Source organism: Bufo bufo, chromosome 1 (assembly GCF_905171765.1).
Source record: "Bufo bufo chromosome 1, aBufBuf1.1, whole genome shotgun sequence".
Lineage (NCBI taxonomy): Eukaryota > Metazoa > Chordata > Amphibia > Anura > Bufonidae > Bufo > Bufo bufo.
Genome location: NC_053389.1, coordinates 279724481 through 279740274, shown reverse-complemented (window position 1 = coordinate 279740274; position 15794 = coordinate 279724481). Strand labels below are relative to the sequence as shown.

Here is a 15794-nt window from a genome sequence, read left to right as displayed (position 1 = left end):
TCGTTACAAAAGACAGTTAATTTGGTGGTGGTTGATGGTTTTAGTAAAATTATGCACTTTATAGCATTGTTTGGCCTACCTAATGCTAAAACACTTGCTCAAATGTTTGTTGATAACATTGTGAAACTTCATGGCATTCCCTCTGACGTGGTTTCGTATTGTGGAAGTCAGCTTATGTCCAGATTCTGGAACGCGTTCTGTACTCGGCTGGGGGTACAACTCTTTTTCTTCAGCTTTTCATCCTCAGTCGAACGGACAGACGGAGCGCACTAATCAGAGCCTAGAGACTTACTTAAGATGTTTTGTCTCTGAGAGCCAGGAGGAGTGGTCATCGTTTTTGTCTTTGGCAGAGTTTGCCATAAATAATCGTAGACAGCAGTCCATTGGTAAGTCAACGTTTTTGGGGCTTATGGGTTTCACCTGCAGTTTGGCACTTTTTCTGGTTCAGATACTTCTGGTATTCCTGAGAAGGAACGTTTTTCATCATTATTATCATCTAAATGGCAGAAAATTCTAAATAACTTAATAAATATGGGCAACAAGTATAAACACGTGGCTGACAGGAGACGTATGAAGGGTCCAGACCTAAGAGTGGGTGATTTGGTGTGGCTGTCCACAAGAAACATTAAGTTGAAGGTACCTTCTTGGAAGTTGGGTCCAAGGTTTATTGGTCCATATAAGATCACGGCCATTATTAATCCTGTAGCTTTTCGTCTTGAACTTCCTCAGGTTCTGAAAATACATAATGTGTTTCATAGATCTTTGTTGAAGAGATATGTTGAACCTTTGGAGCCGTCTTCCTTGCCACCCACTCCTGTTTGGAATTCCAGATCGCCAAAATAATTGACTCTCGAGCTCTCTGTAGATCTCTTCAGTATCTTGTTCACTGGAAGGGTTATGGACCTGAGGAGAGGATGTGGGTACCGGCATCTGAGGTGAATGCCAGTCGTTTGGTGAAAGATTTTCACAGGTCTCACCCAGATAAGGTCGGTCCTGGGTGCCCGGAGATTACTCGTAGAAGTAACCTCCAAGTGGCCACACCCTTAACCTCCAGGTGTTGCTAACTTTCCCTATTTATAGATGTCTTTCCCACAATGCTGTGCGGTTTACAGCTTCAGTTGGACCTGTGGATAGCTGGTATTTGGATCTCGGCTGAGTTCCTCGTGCTGCCATAGATTCTTGGAAGTTTAGTGTTACCTTTCCCTTTGCATTTTGGCTTTTCTGTGTGTTGCACTTCTTTGTTGTTTTGTATTAGGCCTTGGGGAGACTCTTGTTCATCCTTCCTTTTGGAGGAACTGGATGTCTCATTCTTGTCATTAGTACCAGGGTCCTTTATGGTTAAATGGGACTTTAGGTATTCCTGTGTATGAACTCACCTACCTCTGGGGTCTGTTGATACTGGTAGTCAGTCAGGGCTTTGATTAGGGTTTTCACTAGGAGGTGTCCATCTTCCTTCCCTAGTTTTCAGGCCTTATTTCCTTTTCCCTTTCCCTCCTATGTTCGGTGTGGGGGTTTCCCTCCCACACTAAAGCGTGACATTCCATTTTTCTTTTTGTCTTTCTTCCTTTCTTGTAGGGGGAAGCTGGAATAAATTCTTAATAAAAACTTTTATTACAAAAATTCCTTTGCATCGTCATATTCTGACTCCCAATGCTTTTTTTTATTTTTCCATCTATAGAACTATCTATGTATATGTCTTGCCCATGGTCTGTAGTTTTTATTGATACTATTTTGTATATATCAACTTTTGAGAAATTTATTATAGGAAATGCAGTCACTTTGATTTTCTTATGTGCCAGCCTTCACTGTATAGACAGTGCTCTCTGGCGCGGGTTGGCCTGGCATGAATGAAGCCCTTCGTTATGACTCAATATGACTTCCTACAAAGGGCTCCATAGGCATGCAATGACTTACATTGTCCTTAGGTTCACATGTCAGAAACACGTATATAACGTATGGTAAATGTTATTTTCCTGGATACGTCTGCATAGAATAGCTTAGTCTACTGCACCATTCTATACACCATCATATTCCAACATGACAGATGCCAGTAGGACACTCTTTTGGCATCTGTCAGGTGAATGGAGCTCTGTGGACAAGTTTGATATATATACAGAAAAAGTATGTGAACCCTTTGGAATGATATGGATTTCTGCACAAATTGGTCATAAAATGTGATCTGATCTTCATCTAAGTCACAATAGACAATCACAGTCTGCTTAAACTAATAACACACAAATAATTAAATGTTACTATGTTTTTATTGAACACACCATGTAAACATTCACAGTGCAGGTGGAAAAAGTATGGGAACCCTTGGATTTAATAACTGGTTGAATTTCCTTTGGCAGCAATAACTTCAACCAAACGTTTCCTGTAGTTGCAGATCAGACGTGCACAGCGTTCAGGAGTAATTCTTGACCATTCCTCTTTACAGAACTGTTTCAGTTCAGCAATATTCTTGGGATGTCTGGTGTGAATCGCTTTCTTGAGGTCATGCCACAGCATCTCAATCGGGTTGAGGTCAGGACTCTGACTGGGCCACTCCAGAAGGCGTATTTTCTTCTGTTTAAGCCATTCTGTTGTTGATTTACTTCTATGCTTTGGGTTGTTGTCCTGTTGCAACACCCATCTTCTGTTGAGCTTCAGCTGGTGGACAGATGGCCTTAAGTTCTCCTGCAAAATGTCTTGATAAACTTGGGAATTCATTTTTACTTCGATGATAGCTATCCGTCCAGGCCCAAACCATGATGCCCCCACCACCAAACTTCACAGTTGGGATGAGGTTTCGATGTTGGTGTGCTGTGCCTCTTTTTCTCCACACATAGTATTGTGTGTTTCAAACAACTCAACTTTGGTTTCATCTGTCCACAGAATATTTGCCAGTACTGCTGTGGAACATCCAGGTGCTCTTGTGCAAACTGTAAACATCCAGCAATGTTTTTTTGGACAGCAGTGGCTTCCTCTGTGGTATCCTCCCATGAAATCCATTCTTGTTTAGTGTTTTACGTATCGTAGATTCGCTAACAGGGATGTTAGCATATGCCAGAGACTTTTGTAAGTCTTTAGCTGACACTCTAGGATTCTTCTTCACCTCATTGAGCAGTCTGCGCTGTGCTCTTGCAGTCATCTTTACAGGACGGCCACTCCTGGGGAGAGTAGCAGCAGTGCTGAACTTTCTCCATTTATAGACGATTTGTCTTACCGTGGACTGATGAACAGCACATTTTATGACCAATTTGTGCAGAAATCCTTATCATTCCATAGGGTTCACATACTTTTTCTTGCAACTGTATATATACAATATTGGGAGTTGTTCCATAGTATACAGCAGACTTAGGACTGTAATATGATGCGAACAGAGCCTATGTTGTGTTTCTTTGTCTGGTCACCAAAAATGCTCTTGAAGGTCAAGAAGAACAGAAGTTGGTTAAAGACGACCTTTTACCACTCCTGACATTCCTGTTTTAAAAGCTTCATGCATTCCCCATGTAATAACAATTCTGAAACATCTATTTTTATGGCTCTATGTTGTGCCATTCCTTTATTATTTCTACTAGAAGTTATGAATGAATTGCTATTAGCCTTCAGTAAGGGTACAAAGGGGAGGTAACCAGTTTGGGGGGGGGGTGTACCTGCACAGTCTGAAGATGGAAGCACTGATTGGATAGAGTGAGACTGAGCAGGTACACACCCCCAACTGGTTACCACCCCTCTGTACCCTTACTGCAGACTGCTAGCAGTTCATTCATAACTTCTAGTAGAAATAATATAGGAATGGCACAACATAGAGCCATAAGAATAGATGTTCCAGAATTGTTATTACATGGGGAATGCATGAAGCTAATAAAACAGGAATGTCAGGAATGGTGACAGGTCGTCTTTAACCAACTTCTGTTCTTCTTGACCTTCAAGAGCATTTTTGGTGACCAGACACAATTGGCATAGAACAGATTTCTCAACATGTTATATAAATATATTTATTTATTGAAGAGATAGGTTGCATGAGATTAAACTGCAATGCAAGATACAGCCCATGGACAATAGTGGTGCTCTTTCTAGAAAAAAGCAGCCATGCTTTTCTAATCTCATACAAACACATTCAGCCCATTAGTCTGTTCTAATAGTTACCAAATAAAGAAAATGGATCTGAAGGAATAGGACACTTTGACTATTGGACTGGAATTGGATTTGATTGATCAGTCTGTCGTCCATAAACTGACATACAAGGTGATTAAAACAACTAATTTCATTCCTCATTGGAGTCGCAAGTGAAAGGATATCATGGAATGCTGTGATTTTCTTATTTTTTAAAGCTAGATATCTATAGACATGAATAGTTGTTGGCATCTCTTTGACCTCTCCTGCCATGAAAGTGTTAAGCTGTGAAACCAGTGGGTGGGGAGTCATGCCCCAGAGGATTTCCAATCTGTGGAAAAGAATGAAGACACCAGGAACTCCTATAGTGTAAATAATCCAAAACAAGGCAATGACAATCTATCTTCTATGCAATTACTGTTATCTCAAAGTCAGTGAGGTTAAGAAAAGACACAAGTCCATCTTGTTTAAATGGGGGCAGCTCCCGATGTGATCCTTATCATATGTGGATGGAAAGTTCGAGGAAAAAATAAATTCCTTTCTTGAGTGCTAAGCAGGGAGTCAGAAATGAGCTGGACGTGGAGAACCCTACAGAATGATTTTGACATTAGTGGATAGAAGTTTTACTCGGGAAACAGGGGAGGTCAAGACGTGTTCAGCAAGCAAGGGTGTGAAAGCTAAGAGCCTAGATGGTTTTAACACTTGAGTTACACTATGATATTACTGAATAGGCAATAAAAAAATGGATTTGAATTACTTAAAAAAAATTAGGTTGATCGTCTGTATCTCCTGTGGTGAGAATCTGGCCAGTATTTTCAGTGAGGTAATAAATATCCATCTAGAATAGATCATGTGATGAACCTACATCAGTGGCATATCTTCAATAGAGGTAGACCATGCAGCTGCTATGTGGCCAGGGGGCCCGGAACATTTTTCTTTTTTAATGCCCGGCTGGCCAAGCAGTGAGAACAAGCTAGAGTAGCCTGTCCTTCCTGTCTTAGGAGACAAGTGTTCACTGACTGTGAAACAAACACTCCCGTCTCAGGAGCGTTAGTATAAGTAGGGTACTAACTGTGTTATTTATTGTATCAGAGCAGGGGGAAGCAGAGAGGAAGTAGCCGGTTGAGGAGTCGAAGGGGTCCAAGGTAGAGTGGCAGTCGCCAGGGTACAAAGGGACCTGCTTGGCTGTGATGGTTATGGCGGGGGTGATGATTGTCTGGCGGGGTGCAGTCAGACCTGAGACTGTGCAATCAGGAGTGCTCAAACTCCATTGGGCCATTGTTTGTCTTGCTAATAGGGTGACCATATATAGATGAAGATGGGGCCCTGGGGGTTACTATTGATTTAATGACAGGGCAACACCCCCACCCACCCCCCGTTGTTCCTAGAGGCTCATTTGGGTATATTAAAACTTCATTTTTCTAACACAGATATCTTGAGCTGCCAAGAGCACATTCAACAGGTCATCCAGTTTCATAGGTGCAACTTTTCTGACAGATGCCCTTTAATACAGAAATTATGTTGGAAACTGAATAACTTGTCAACAAAGAATAACTTTTTATTTGCTGAAACCAGAATATCCCTTTAAGGCCAAAGTCTAAAATATGAATTAATCAGTGGCATAATCAGGGTTTATATACTGCATAGCTAGAGTCACTCTGCTTTGTGTCTAGTTAGACCACAATCACAACTAGGAGACACAAAGAGGCCGGGTTTGACGACCGGACCTATTTACTCCCAAAAATTTATGTGGCAAATGTACTGATCCCCTAGGGGACAGAGGGGTAAAACTTAACATTTAATGTAGGCAATTCTAAAATAAATGGACAGTAGAGGATGAGCCTCTGTAACATACAACATGAAAAACAGCCCTGGGGGCCTAGACTGAACACACACAATCAGTATGGGAAGGATGGTATAGATAAACAAACAAGAACGTTCTCACCCGGTTGTAGATGTAGATCAAGGGTTCTCTCAGAGGTTGTTGAGAATAGAGACGGACCTGTGTTAGTGGATCACCATACTGGAAGGTACCAGGCGTATATACCCCTTTGCGTAGTAGGGTGACGGGGTGGGTTAACCCTAGACAACCCTAAATAAGGGGCAGGGGCTAGTATGCCCTACCTATCTACACAAGGAACTTGCCCCACAAGGGGCGTCCCCGTCCGGATGCCTGACCCTGTAGGGGCGGAATCCCTAATACTGATTGTGTGTGTTCAGTCTAGGCCCCCAGGGCTGTTTTTCATGTTGTATGTTACAGAGGCTCATCCTCTAGTGTCCCCAATCACAACTAGTTAAAAAAAAAGTGTAAGCATGTCTAATAAATCTCTGAAGTAATCCAATATCATCGTTCTGATTTCAAAGTACTACAGAATCATTAAAGGGAATCTTTCAGCAGTTTTGACCATATAAAACTCTTGCTAGCACTAGGTAGGGTCTGGGGAAAGCAGGACAATCATGCCTTTTGTGGAACTATTGTCATTAGCAGTAGTGACAATATGAGGTTTTATTCTGGGCGGTGCTTCACTGTGAATTGCTCGCTCTCTGCATTGAGCTGCTTCACAGCCCCTCCCTTCAGCTTTTAGTAACAGTTGTAGTATCCAACCAGGAGACCACTACAGCTTTCTCTCAGAGCAAGGGCTGTGAATCAGAGAGAATTTCATGGTGAAGCTCTGACTTCTGGCCAGCATTTGGCCAAATAAAACTTCATATTCCCACTACTCCTAATGACAAAAGCTCCAGAAAAGGCAAGATTGTCCTGCTCTCCCCAGCCCCTACCTAGTTCTGTCAACAGTTTAACATGGTCAGAAGTGCTGAAAGATTCCCTTTAAGCTGAATAAATGTTGTTTCTGTCCATAGAAATTGGGGAGCTCACAATCATGATTCCCTATAACTATGTCTTTGAATTGTGGAAAGAGAACAGAGAACCTGGATTAAACCCACACAGACACAAGGAGAACATACAAATTCCATGTAAATCTTGAGGTTTGTCAAATTTGAATTCAGGAAACCAATGCCAGTCACTCTGCTATCTATATATTACACCAAACAGTAAATATAGGCACTCACGTATTTCCACCAAAGAGGCAATTTAACCCACCAAAATACTCATAAGCCTCCAGTTTACAAATAATTAGTACTTTATTATATTCAATAAAGTACTAATTATTTGTAAACTGGAGGCTTATGAGTATTTTAGTGGGTTATATCTATATATTAGCAGAACACCTACTGTGTCCTTCTCCCATACCATGTAGATTGTAAGCCCTCACGGGCAGGGCCCTCTCTCCTTCTGTACCTTTTTGTAACTCGTCTTGTTCATGCTTAGTGCAATTGTCTGTATTATGTATGTATACCCCTTTTCATATGTACAGCGCTATGGAATGAATGGCGCTTTAATAATAAATAATAATAATAATAATAATAATAATAATAACATAATGATTTTGGTAGAGTCTACCAACTACTACCAAGAATGTAACGTCTATGGAGTACGGTAGGTCCTCACATAGGGGGTTTCCTTATTAATGCTAAGGCTTGCACGTTGAAAATGGTGGTCATTGTTGTCTGAGCTTCTACAAGTCAGTCACTGACGAGAATAGAGGAAAATGGTCAGCTATGTCTTACTACTGCACGTGCTCTATTTTCTATATGGCAATGGCTAGAACTCATTCTCAAGCCTGTTGTATATTTTTTTTTTCGTGCAGGTGCAGAAGGAGCTGTATTCCCAGCATCTCTTGAGACACCTTATGTTAAGGCTGAACCATTCCACCACCTACGGTGAGTAAGAGGAGATTTGGTCACTGAAAGATATCATGTATCATTCTAATCTGGCCCCTATATCAGTTTAAGTGATGTAAGGAAATATTTTTTTAATATCTTGAATTTTTCATAACGTGTCACATAATTAATGCTGTTGCTTATTGGGGGATTCAAACCCCTAGCTACACCGCTGACCAGTAGCTAGAAATGACTGGGCCCCACAGCAAATTTTTAAATGGGGCCCCCCTCCCCCAGTGATTTTTTCGCAACCCCTTCCTTTCATGCCGCCCCATTAGTGTGGCTAGTAAAGATCGCTCTCTCAGACCAAGGCCGGCAGCTGTTCCATCCGTTTTCTACACTGTCTATACTGTCACTGTATATAGTTTCATTGTGTAATACTGTTATGGGAGCCCTGAGAAAATCTTTTAGTCCTCCTCCACCTGGATGGGCCCCTTCTGGGTCAAGGCCCGAAAGCAGCCGCTTCCCCTGCTTCCCCTAAAGCTACGCCCCTGCCCCTGACACATAACTCTGTCTCCTGCCCCTTAGCCTTTTATAAGTGATGGCCTATCCTCAGGATACGCCATTACTAGCCGGTCTGTGGTGGTTCGGCACACCTTACCCTCGCCAATCAGCTGTTCTGTGTAGCACTGTCACTGCAGTGCTGCTCACATTGAGTTCAATGGGAGCAATGCTGCAGTGACGAGTGCTGTCCACTACAATGTTGACGATGCAATGTGGTTCCAGCAGTAACTTCCGTTGACGGAGCTACACACCACAGCTCATCGACAGGGGTGCCAATCAGCTGGTGATGGCCTTTACTGATGATAGACCATCGCTTAAAAAAGTCTGACCATATTATAGATCTGTATTGTATGGATCTCATCTGTTATATGGCACCCATAGTAATCCATGTACCTCCAATTTCACAGAGGGAAACAGAGGGTTTTTTCATATGGAATCTGTGGAAAATCGAGGCATACAGGAATGCTTCTAAAGGAAGAATATGGTGCTTACAGGTTGACATTTTTGCTGATGCCAACATGTGTGCCAGAAAGCTATCCTGTGCATAATCTCACATCTATAAAAGTGATTCAAACAGAGAATCTGTGGATCACTACAGCTGAGTAATTAGGATAAGGTGCTCTTGGTCTTTGTGACCCACCCAGTCACAAAAAACAAAGATCAAGGAAAACAATAAGACCAGGCACTCAAATATGGAATCAAAATGAGATAACTATTTAATTCCTAAAATGGCAGTGTAAAAAAATTAACCACATTAATAGCAGTAATAGGTGTAGCATGTATGACCGCAGTCAATTAATACCCATCAAGGTGCAAATATGGGAAACCGCAATTCATATGTATAGTGGATATCGCTTTTTCAATAAACGTATACGACTCCAATAGGGCGATCAGTCCCGTATCTCGCTCCTACCGACAATTTAGCAGAGCATAAGCAAATGTCACCAGCACTTGGGGAGACAAAAAGACACAGTGCGGTATCATACCGAGGTGGCGCCCCACCTATTCATGCAACTGTGTCTATTTTACCTAAGTCCAGCCGGTGTTCTCTTGGAATATTCGCGGTAAGCCAGACACCAACTGGAGATCCGCTCACGTGGCTTGTTAGAGCTTCGTATAGTCGGGGCTCTTTAGGCGGAAGTTCCTCCAATAATCGCCGGTCTTTAACGCAACCGTTCAACTTCAGAATCCAAGGAAACTACTATCCAGGCATGCCGGTACAAGGAATAGACCATACGCGTTTTGGGGTTGTTTGGATGACCCCTTCCTCAGTGGTAACCTTGAAATGTTTCCCCATATCCTTTTATATTCAGTCCTGGTAAGTGTCAAAATCTGAACCGGAGTCATCTCATCCCAAAGAAATATAGAAGACCCGGATTTCCCAATGGTGCGATTTGTATGCGACCGCACAGCAGACGCATAGAAATCGCACCATTGGGAAATCCGGGTCTTCTATATTTCAAGACATGCAGCACCTTCTGTGTTTTGCATAAACATCACCGTCTTGTTTGAGAGCTACTGTTGGTGTCTGGCCAGCATTGAGGTGAAGTGTCACAGAGCCCCTGTTGCATCTGTAGCTATACAAATAATGGGGATTTCTGTGATTTAAAACTAATTGTATGCACTTTTATTTTTTATTTAGAGCAATATTTTAGCAGTACAGACCCCACTGTCATTAATGGTATGCTTTAAAAACACCCTCATTTCCAGCAGAGACCTATGTGTTCTCTGATAACTGATTCTGACAGATATTTGGATTACATTTTTCTGAAACCAATATTTCTGTGATACGGGAAGCTACCAGAGCGTCTCCTAGTGTGACTAGGATAGAAAATAAAGGCATAGCCTGTGCAAATATACATACATGGAAAGTGCTTAATTTTTTTTATGTAAGACACTATCGCCCCCTAGTGGTAAAATATAAAAATGAAAGACTGTATGTGCTGTATTTAATTGTATGTTTGGCATTGCTTTCTGTAATAATACACTAATTATTAGTCTAGACAGCAAGTTCTACCACACATTGATATGCTCATAGGCAAGCAGAATGTGTAGGATTCAATGCATTCCCCATGTGCAATATGAACCGATCTGTAACATTTCATAGCCATTAATGGAAATCGCATATGAATGTTTCCATTGACATCCAAGGGGAGAAAAAAATTAAACTAGAAATAACATGAACACACTCCAGAATGTCCCGTCTTATGTTAGTGTTATGTGTCTAAACAACATATTCATGATATCTTTAATTGTCTCCATCCATAATTTTGTTGGCCATCAAGCACCTTTTCTAGTGTATTAGGTCTATGACCAAAGTAAGATGGTTTCACACAGCAGCTTGTAAAAAAAGCCACCATTTTGAGCCAAACTCATGAATGAATTAATAAATGAATAGAAAATATGAAGGAAGGAATTAAGCCAACCTTACACATGCGATAACTGCCAGATGATCGCTTGTTTGGCTGACAGCTATTGCCCCCAGTATACACATGCATGTGCCGCCATGCAAGCATGTGTTGTGAATAGTGTTGATCACGAATATTCTAATCATGAATTTTTATTGTGAATATTGGCACTTCGAGAATTTGCGAATATCTAGAATATAGTGCTATATCTTCGTAATATTCTAGATTTTTTTTCATCAGTACCCGAGATCCCTCACTGCTTCTTGCTTGTGGGCCAATGAGAAGGCTGCAATATCTTTGACTGTAGGAGTAGTGTTGATTGCGAATTTTCCGATTGCCGATTTTCGCAATCAAGAGAATGATGACTGGAGATCACGAATTCTCGAATTCGTGAATATATAACGAATATTCGCCCAAATAATTCAAATTCGAATATTGCCCCTGCCGCTCATCACTGGTTGTTAATGGCAGCAGGAAGAACACTGTTACTAAACACTTCTGACTATATCATATCTCTCCAAGAACAATAGTTTTGGGCATGTTGAAATCCAACATGACATGCCCAATCCTTATGTCCACCAAAATCTGTCACAGGAGAGTTGGGAGGCAAACTGATCTTGGTAATCAGTGGATTTTGCCAATGTACATATAATGTGTAAGGCCAAATTTAAACTTTACTTTTATTCAGTATCAAGTTTGAGCACCATTCATGCATTTACACGGTTTGGCACGCTATCAGTTAGGTTGTCTGAGGAATGTTCTGCCACGCTGAATGCACTTGGGCACGCAAATCATTAAGATCCGCTGGTGGCAGATCCCTTTGCAATTGCTGACCAATGACTTCCCAGATGTGCTCTATGGGATACTAGAGTCCAGAGTAATTGTAGGCCATGGTAGCACGTTTAGGCTAATCAGGCTGCTTGGAACATGCAGCCTGACATTGTCCTATTGAAAAATGGCTAATGGGACACTTTCGAGAAATGGCCACACCAGTGGTTCCATGACCAAATCAATATAATGCCAAGCTGTTAGTGTACCTGAAATTAAGGCTAGAGGGGTCCAGATACCAACCCACACCATACTCCAGTGTGTCATTCATGAAGGCCTCTTCATGACTTTGCCCACATGTTTTTCAGACCAACCTCTGGCTATCATTGCATCCCAGACAAAATCAGAACTCATCACTGAAAAGGACAGCCCTCCATTCCAGCCTCCATTGCCATCTTGCTGTGCACCATGATAGCTTTTGATAGCGGTGGCGTCAAGGGAACACCTGAAGCGGGATGTCTGGCATGTAGTCCAATGTCATGCAAATAACTTCTGATGGTTTGTTTAGACACCGTTTCCATTTGGTCAGGGAATCCCGTTTATGGATAATGGGACCTATGCTATTAGCTGCCATTGGAAATAAGGATCCTGTCCAATCCTAGAGATAAGCGTTGTCAAAAGTATCTGCTCTTCTACCCCACAGTTAAATTGAAAGTACATGCCCTCCTGCCTCAACAAGGTGATATATCACCGCATGACTGGGATAATTCACCATTCAATAAAGCAATCGGAGCAGTAATGGTGGCCATACTGATGTTTGCTAAGCTTTCCCAGAAACAGATAAAAATGAGAAATGGATGAAGAGAATATTTAGAGAGGTTTTCCCTGAATCAACACATATCCTTTTCCAGAGAATAGTGGATAAGTGTCCGATTGCTGGGGTCCCACTATTAGCACCCCACCATTCATTTGTCCCCTGTTTAAATGGAGTCCTAGTGGTCAGATACTTATCTTTCTCCTGTGATAGAGCATACCTTTTGATTCCACTTTAACAATTTAAAAGAAACTATTTTTTTCTATTTTAGGTGGAAATGTTCTCTTAATAGTAATTAAATGACTGATGTTTTATCGATCAAATCCATTGAAGAACATCTTCTATAGGCAAATATACAGAAACATATGTGACTTATTATAAAATGCAGAGAAATTCCCATTGATGTAATTTATGGCATCTACATCTCAGTTGCCTATAAATAGATTAACACCAGTTTCAAACCCTTGTCTTCTGACCCTTCCATGTAATTAATCTGATCTCAAAGGCAACCATTTAAAAAAAATCCCCCTGCTCCTACAACAATCTCACCATTCAGTTATTCATGCCGCTGCCTCCCATGTCCTCCACAGAGACTGAAATGTTATCCCGTGATTTATTCTTTTTAATTAAGAGCTTTCACCATTTCATTTGAATGCCTACTCCACTCCATGCCTCCATTTCCGAATGGCAAATTGGAGGCTTAGTAATTATGTATTGTTAAGTGCTAGAAGATTCATTGCGCCAAGTTAGGAAACTCCAAAGTCAATGGGGTCAGCTGACCTCAGATGTCACAAACACAGCAGGCACCAGTCATATCCTATGGATTCTTATACATTATGTAGGCCACCATTTAACCTCATAACGTTGGAAGTTTACTCATTTTTAGGATATGTCAAGTTAAAGAGCTGACCACCTGAAAACCCTGCATGCTCAATCACCACTCAATTTTTTGGGTGGAATTTGGACCACTATTCTCAGAATCGGTAGGGTTCCCAATGATCAGACGAATCATATACTTATTCCTTATCTGGATAAGAGATAAGTTTTCATCTTGGTACAAACCTTTTTATACAGGCTTCCCTGGTGGTCTAGGGTATGGAAGAGGATAATACATGTTTACCTAGTGATCTTCTATAGTGGAGAGGATAATGTCAGCTTCCGTGGTGGTCTGGGGTAATAGATGAATTAGTGTCAGCTTCCTTGATGTGAAGACTATGTGAAGTCAGCATAAACTGGTGACAGATACCCTCAGCAAAATGCTGTGCGAAGATCTAGAATTGACCCAGTTGTTTGGGGAAAATCAGTATTGAGCAGCTCCAGCATGAACCAAGAGCTGTAGTCCAATCTGTACACTGCACTCATTTCGGAGTCCTCATTCAAGAGCTCCTATTTGTTGCTGCCCCTTGCTGCTTTTTACTATAGGAAGAAGCAGGGAGCACTATGTCCTATGTCTCATCCCTTCAATGAAAACAAAGTGCAGAGGAAAGACAAAACTTTAAAGGGAACCTGTCACCATGATTTTGCGCATAGAGCTGGGGACATGGGCTGCTAGATGGCCGCTAGCACATCTGCAATACCCAGTCCCCAAAGCTCTCTGCGCTTTTATTGTGTTAAAAAACAGTTTTGATCCATATGCAAATGACCTAATATGAGTCCTGTATCCGGAGATGAGTCAAGCGGAAAGGAGCCCAGCACCGCCCCGCGTCCTCCGAATCTCCTCCTTGCTGACTGACGTCACAGAGCTGGAGCGCCGAAATCTCGCGATGCGCGAGCTAGCGCATGCGCAGTGTCGGCATCATGTTCATTGATGCCAGCACAGGGAACGAACTACGCATGCGCTAGCTCGCGCATCGCAAGATTTCGGCGCTCCAGCTCTGTGACGTCAGCCAGCAAGGAGGAGATTCGGAGGACGCGGGGCGGTGCTGGGCTCCTTTCCGCTGGACTCATCTCCGGATACAGGACTCATATCAGGTCATTTGCATATGGATCAAAACTGTTTTTTAACACAATAAAAGCGCAGAGAGCTATGGGGACTGGGTATTGCAGATGTGCTAGTGGCCATCTAGCAGCCCATGTCCCCAGCTCTATGCGCAAAATCATGGTGACAGGTTTCCTTTAAGGCACTTTACAGGGTTAATATTTTATGTTAAAAAAATAGTAAAAGATTTTCTTATAATCACGAGAGCTCATAAAATTGGTTTAACCTAATTATTACTAAGAAATGTGTTATAGCTGCCGTTCTTTTTGATGTGCACAGTAGGAATCTTGTAATATTTATTACCGGTAATACAGTCACAAAATAAAATCTCCTGGTGTATCTGGAAGTGGGAACCATTATCTTTATCTAATAATAATAACGATACCGCGCTCTGAAGCTTAGCTAGAATAGTACTATGAAAGGGGTGGGGTTATGCGATATGCTATCCACCGTAATGTACACAGGTTGGTAACCATGTAACTATCTCATATACAGATGGTTTACCTGTATGTACATTGGTTGATTCCTGCTTGGCGCAGATGTCACGTCTCACTGAGATCAGGGATCGCTGATATCGCTGATGCCAGAGTCCGGGATATAAGTTTGTATGTAGTCCGCTTTTTTAGCGTGCTGCCTAGCGCCCGGCTGGCGGCGCGATGCTGCAACAGGTAGAAGTTTAGCAGTTTTTGCGTTGCTCCTGCACCTAGAGGCTCCCGTCTCCCACCTTAAGTCACGCCTTCCAAGTGTTGATTGACAGGGCCAGGATCGTTCGCATCATTCTGCCTGCCCTGTGCCCTGGGGAAATCTCGCACTGTTCGTTATTCTGCACAGGCGCGGTGAGGGAAGGACGCTCGCAGGCTGCCAGCTTCCTCACCTCGCCTACGCAGAATACCAAACGGTGCAGTGGTGCTGCTGCTGCCTGAAACAACGAATAACAAAGCACTTTACAGAAAGAAGCTTTGTTATTGGTCGCTTTGAGCAGGCTGCCAGAGCATTCGGTGCACCGCTTTGAAGATGTGGAGGAGGAGGCTCCTGCAGTGGCGCGTGATCTTCACCCAGACGCGACCGGCAGGGTAAGCAGCTTTGCTGGGCAGTGAGCTCTGAGATCCCCGTCGATCCCTATAATGAGCAGTGTGAAGCTCTCAGAAGTGCGGTGCTTCTCCTCACTGCTGAGCACTGCAGTGAAGACAGTCTCAATATAAAAGTCTATGGGACGTCTTCATCATCGTGATCATCAGTGAGGAGAAGCAGTGCTCAGACTCCTTGTTATAGAGATTAGCAGGGTTCTCAGAGCTAGGACCCCTGCTATCAATACTATGCATATCAACAGTGTCACAAAAGTGTTGTAAATGTATAATGTTGGACAGGGAGGCCTGCCTAGGGGTTCAGAGCTCCTGGGGGGGGGGGGGGTCTGGATTGAAGGCAGGCAGGCTATTATAGCTAA

The 15794-nt window shown here is 42.4% G+C and overlaps 1 protein-coding gene across 4 annotated transcripts in view; it reads left to right on the top strand.

Moving 5' to 3' along the window:
- The window catches only part of SGCD (sarcoglycan delta), an 836092-nt gene that overhangs the window by 797961 nt on the left and 22337 nt on the right, over positions 1 to 15794 (top strand). For all 4 annotated transcript variants that reach the window (XM_040440010.1, XM_040440019.1, XM_040440029.1 and 1 more), the window contains one exon: positions 7806 to 7878. In XM_040440010.1, coding sequence (XP_040295944.1) covers positions 7806 to 7878 — 73 coding nt within the window. The remainder of the gene's footprint in view (positions 1 to 7805; positions 7879 to 15794) is intronic.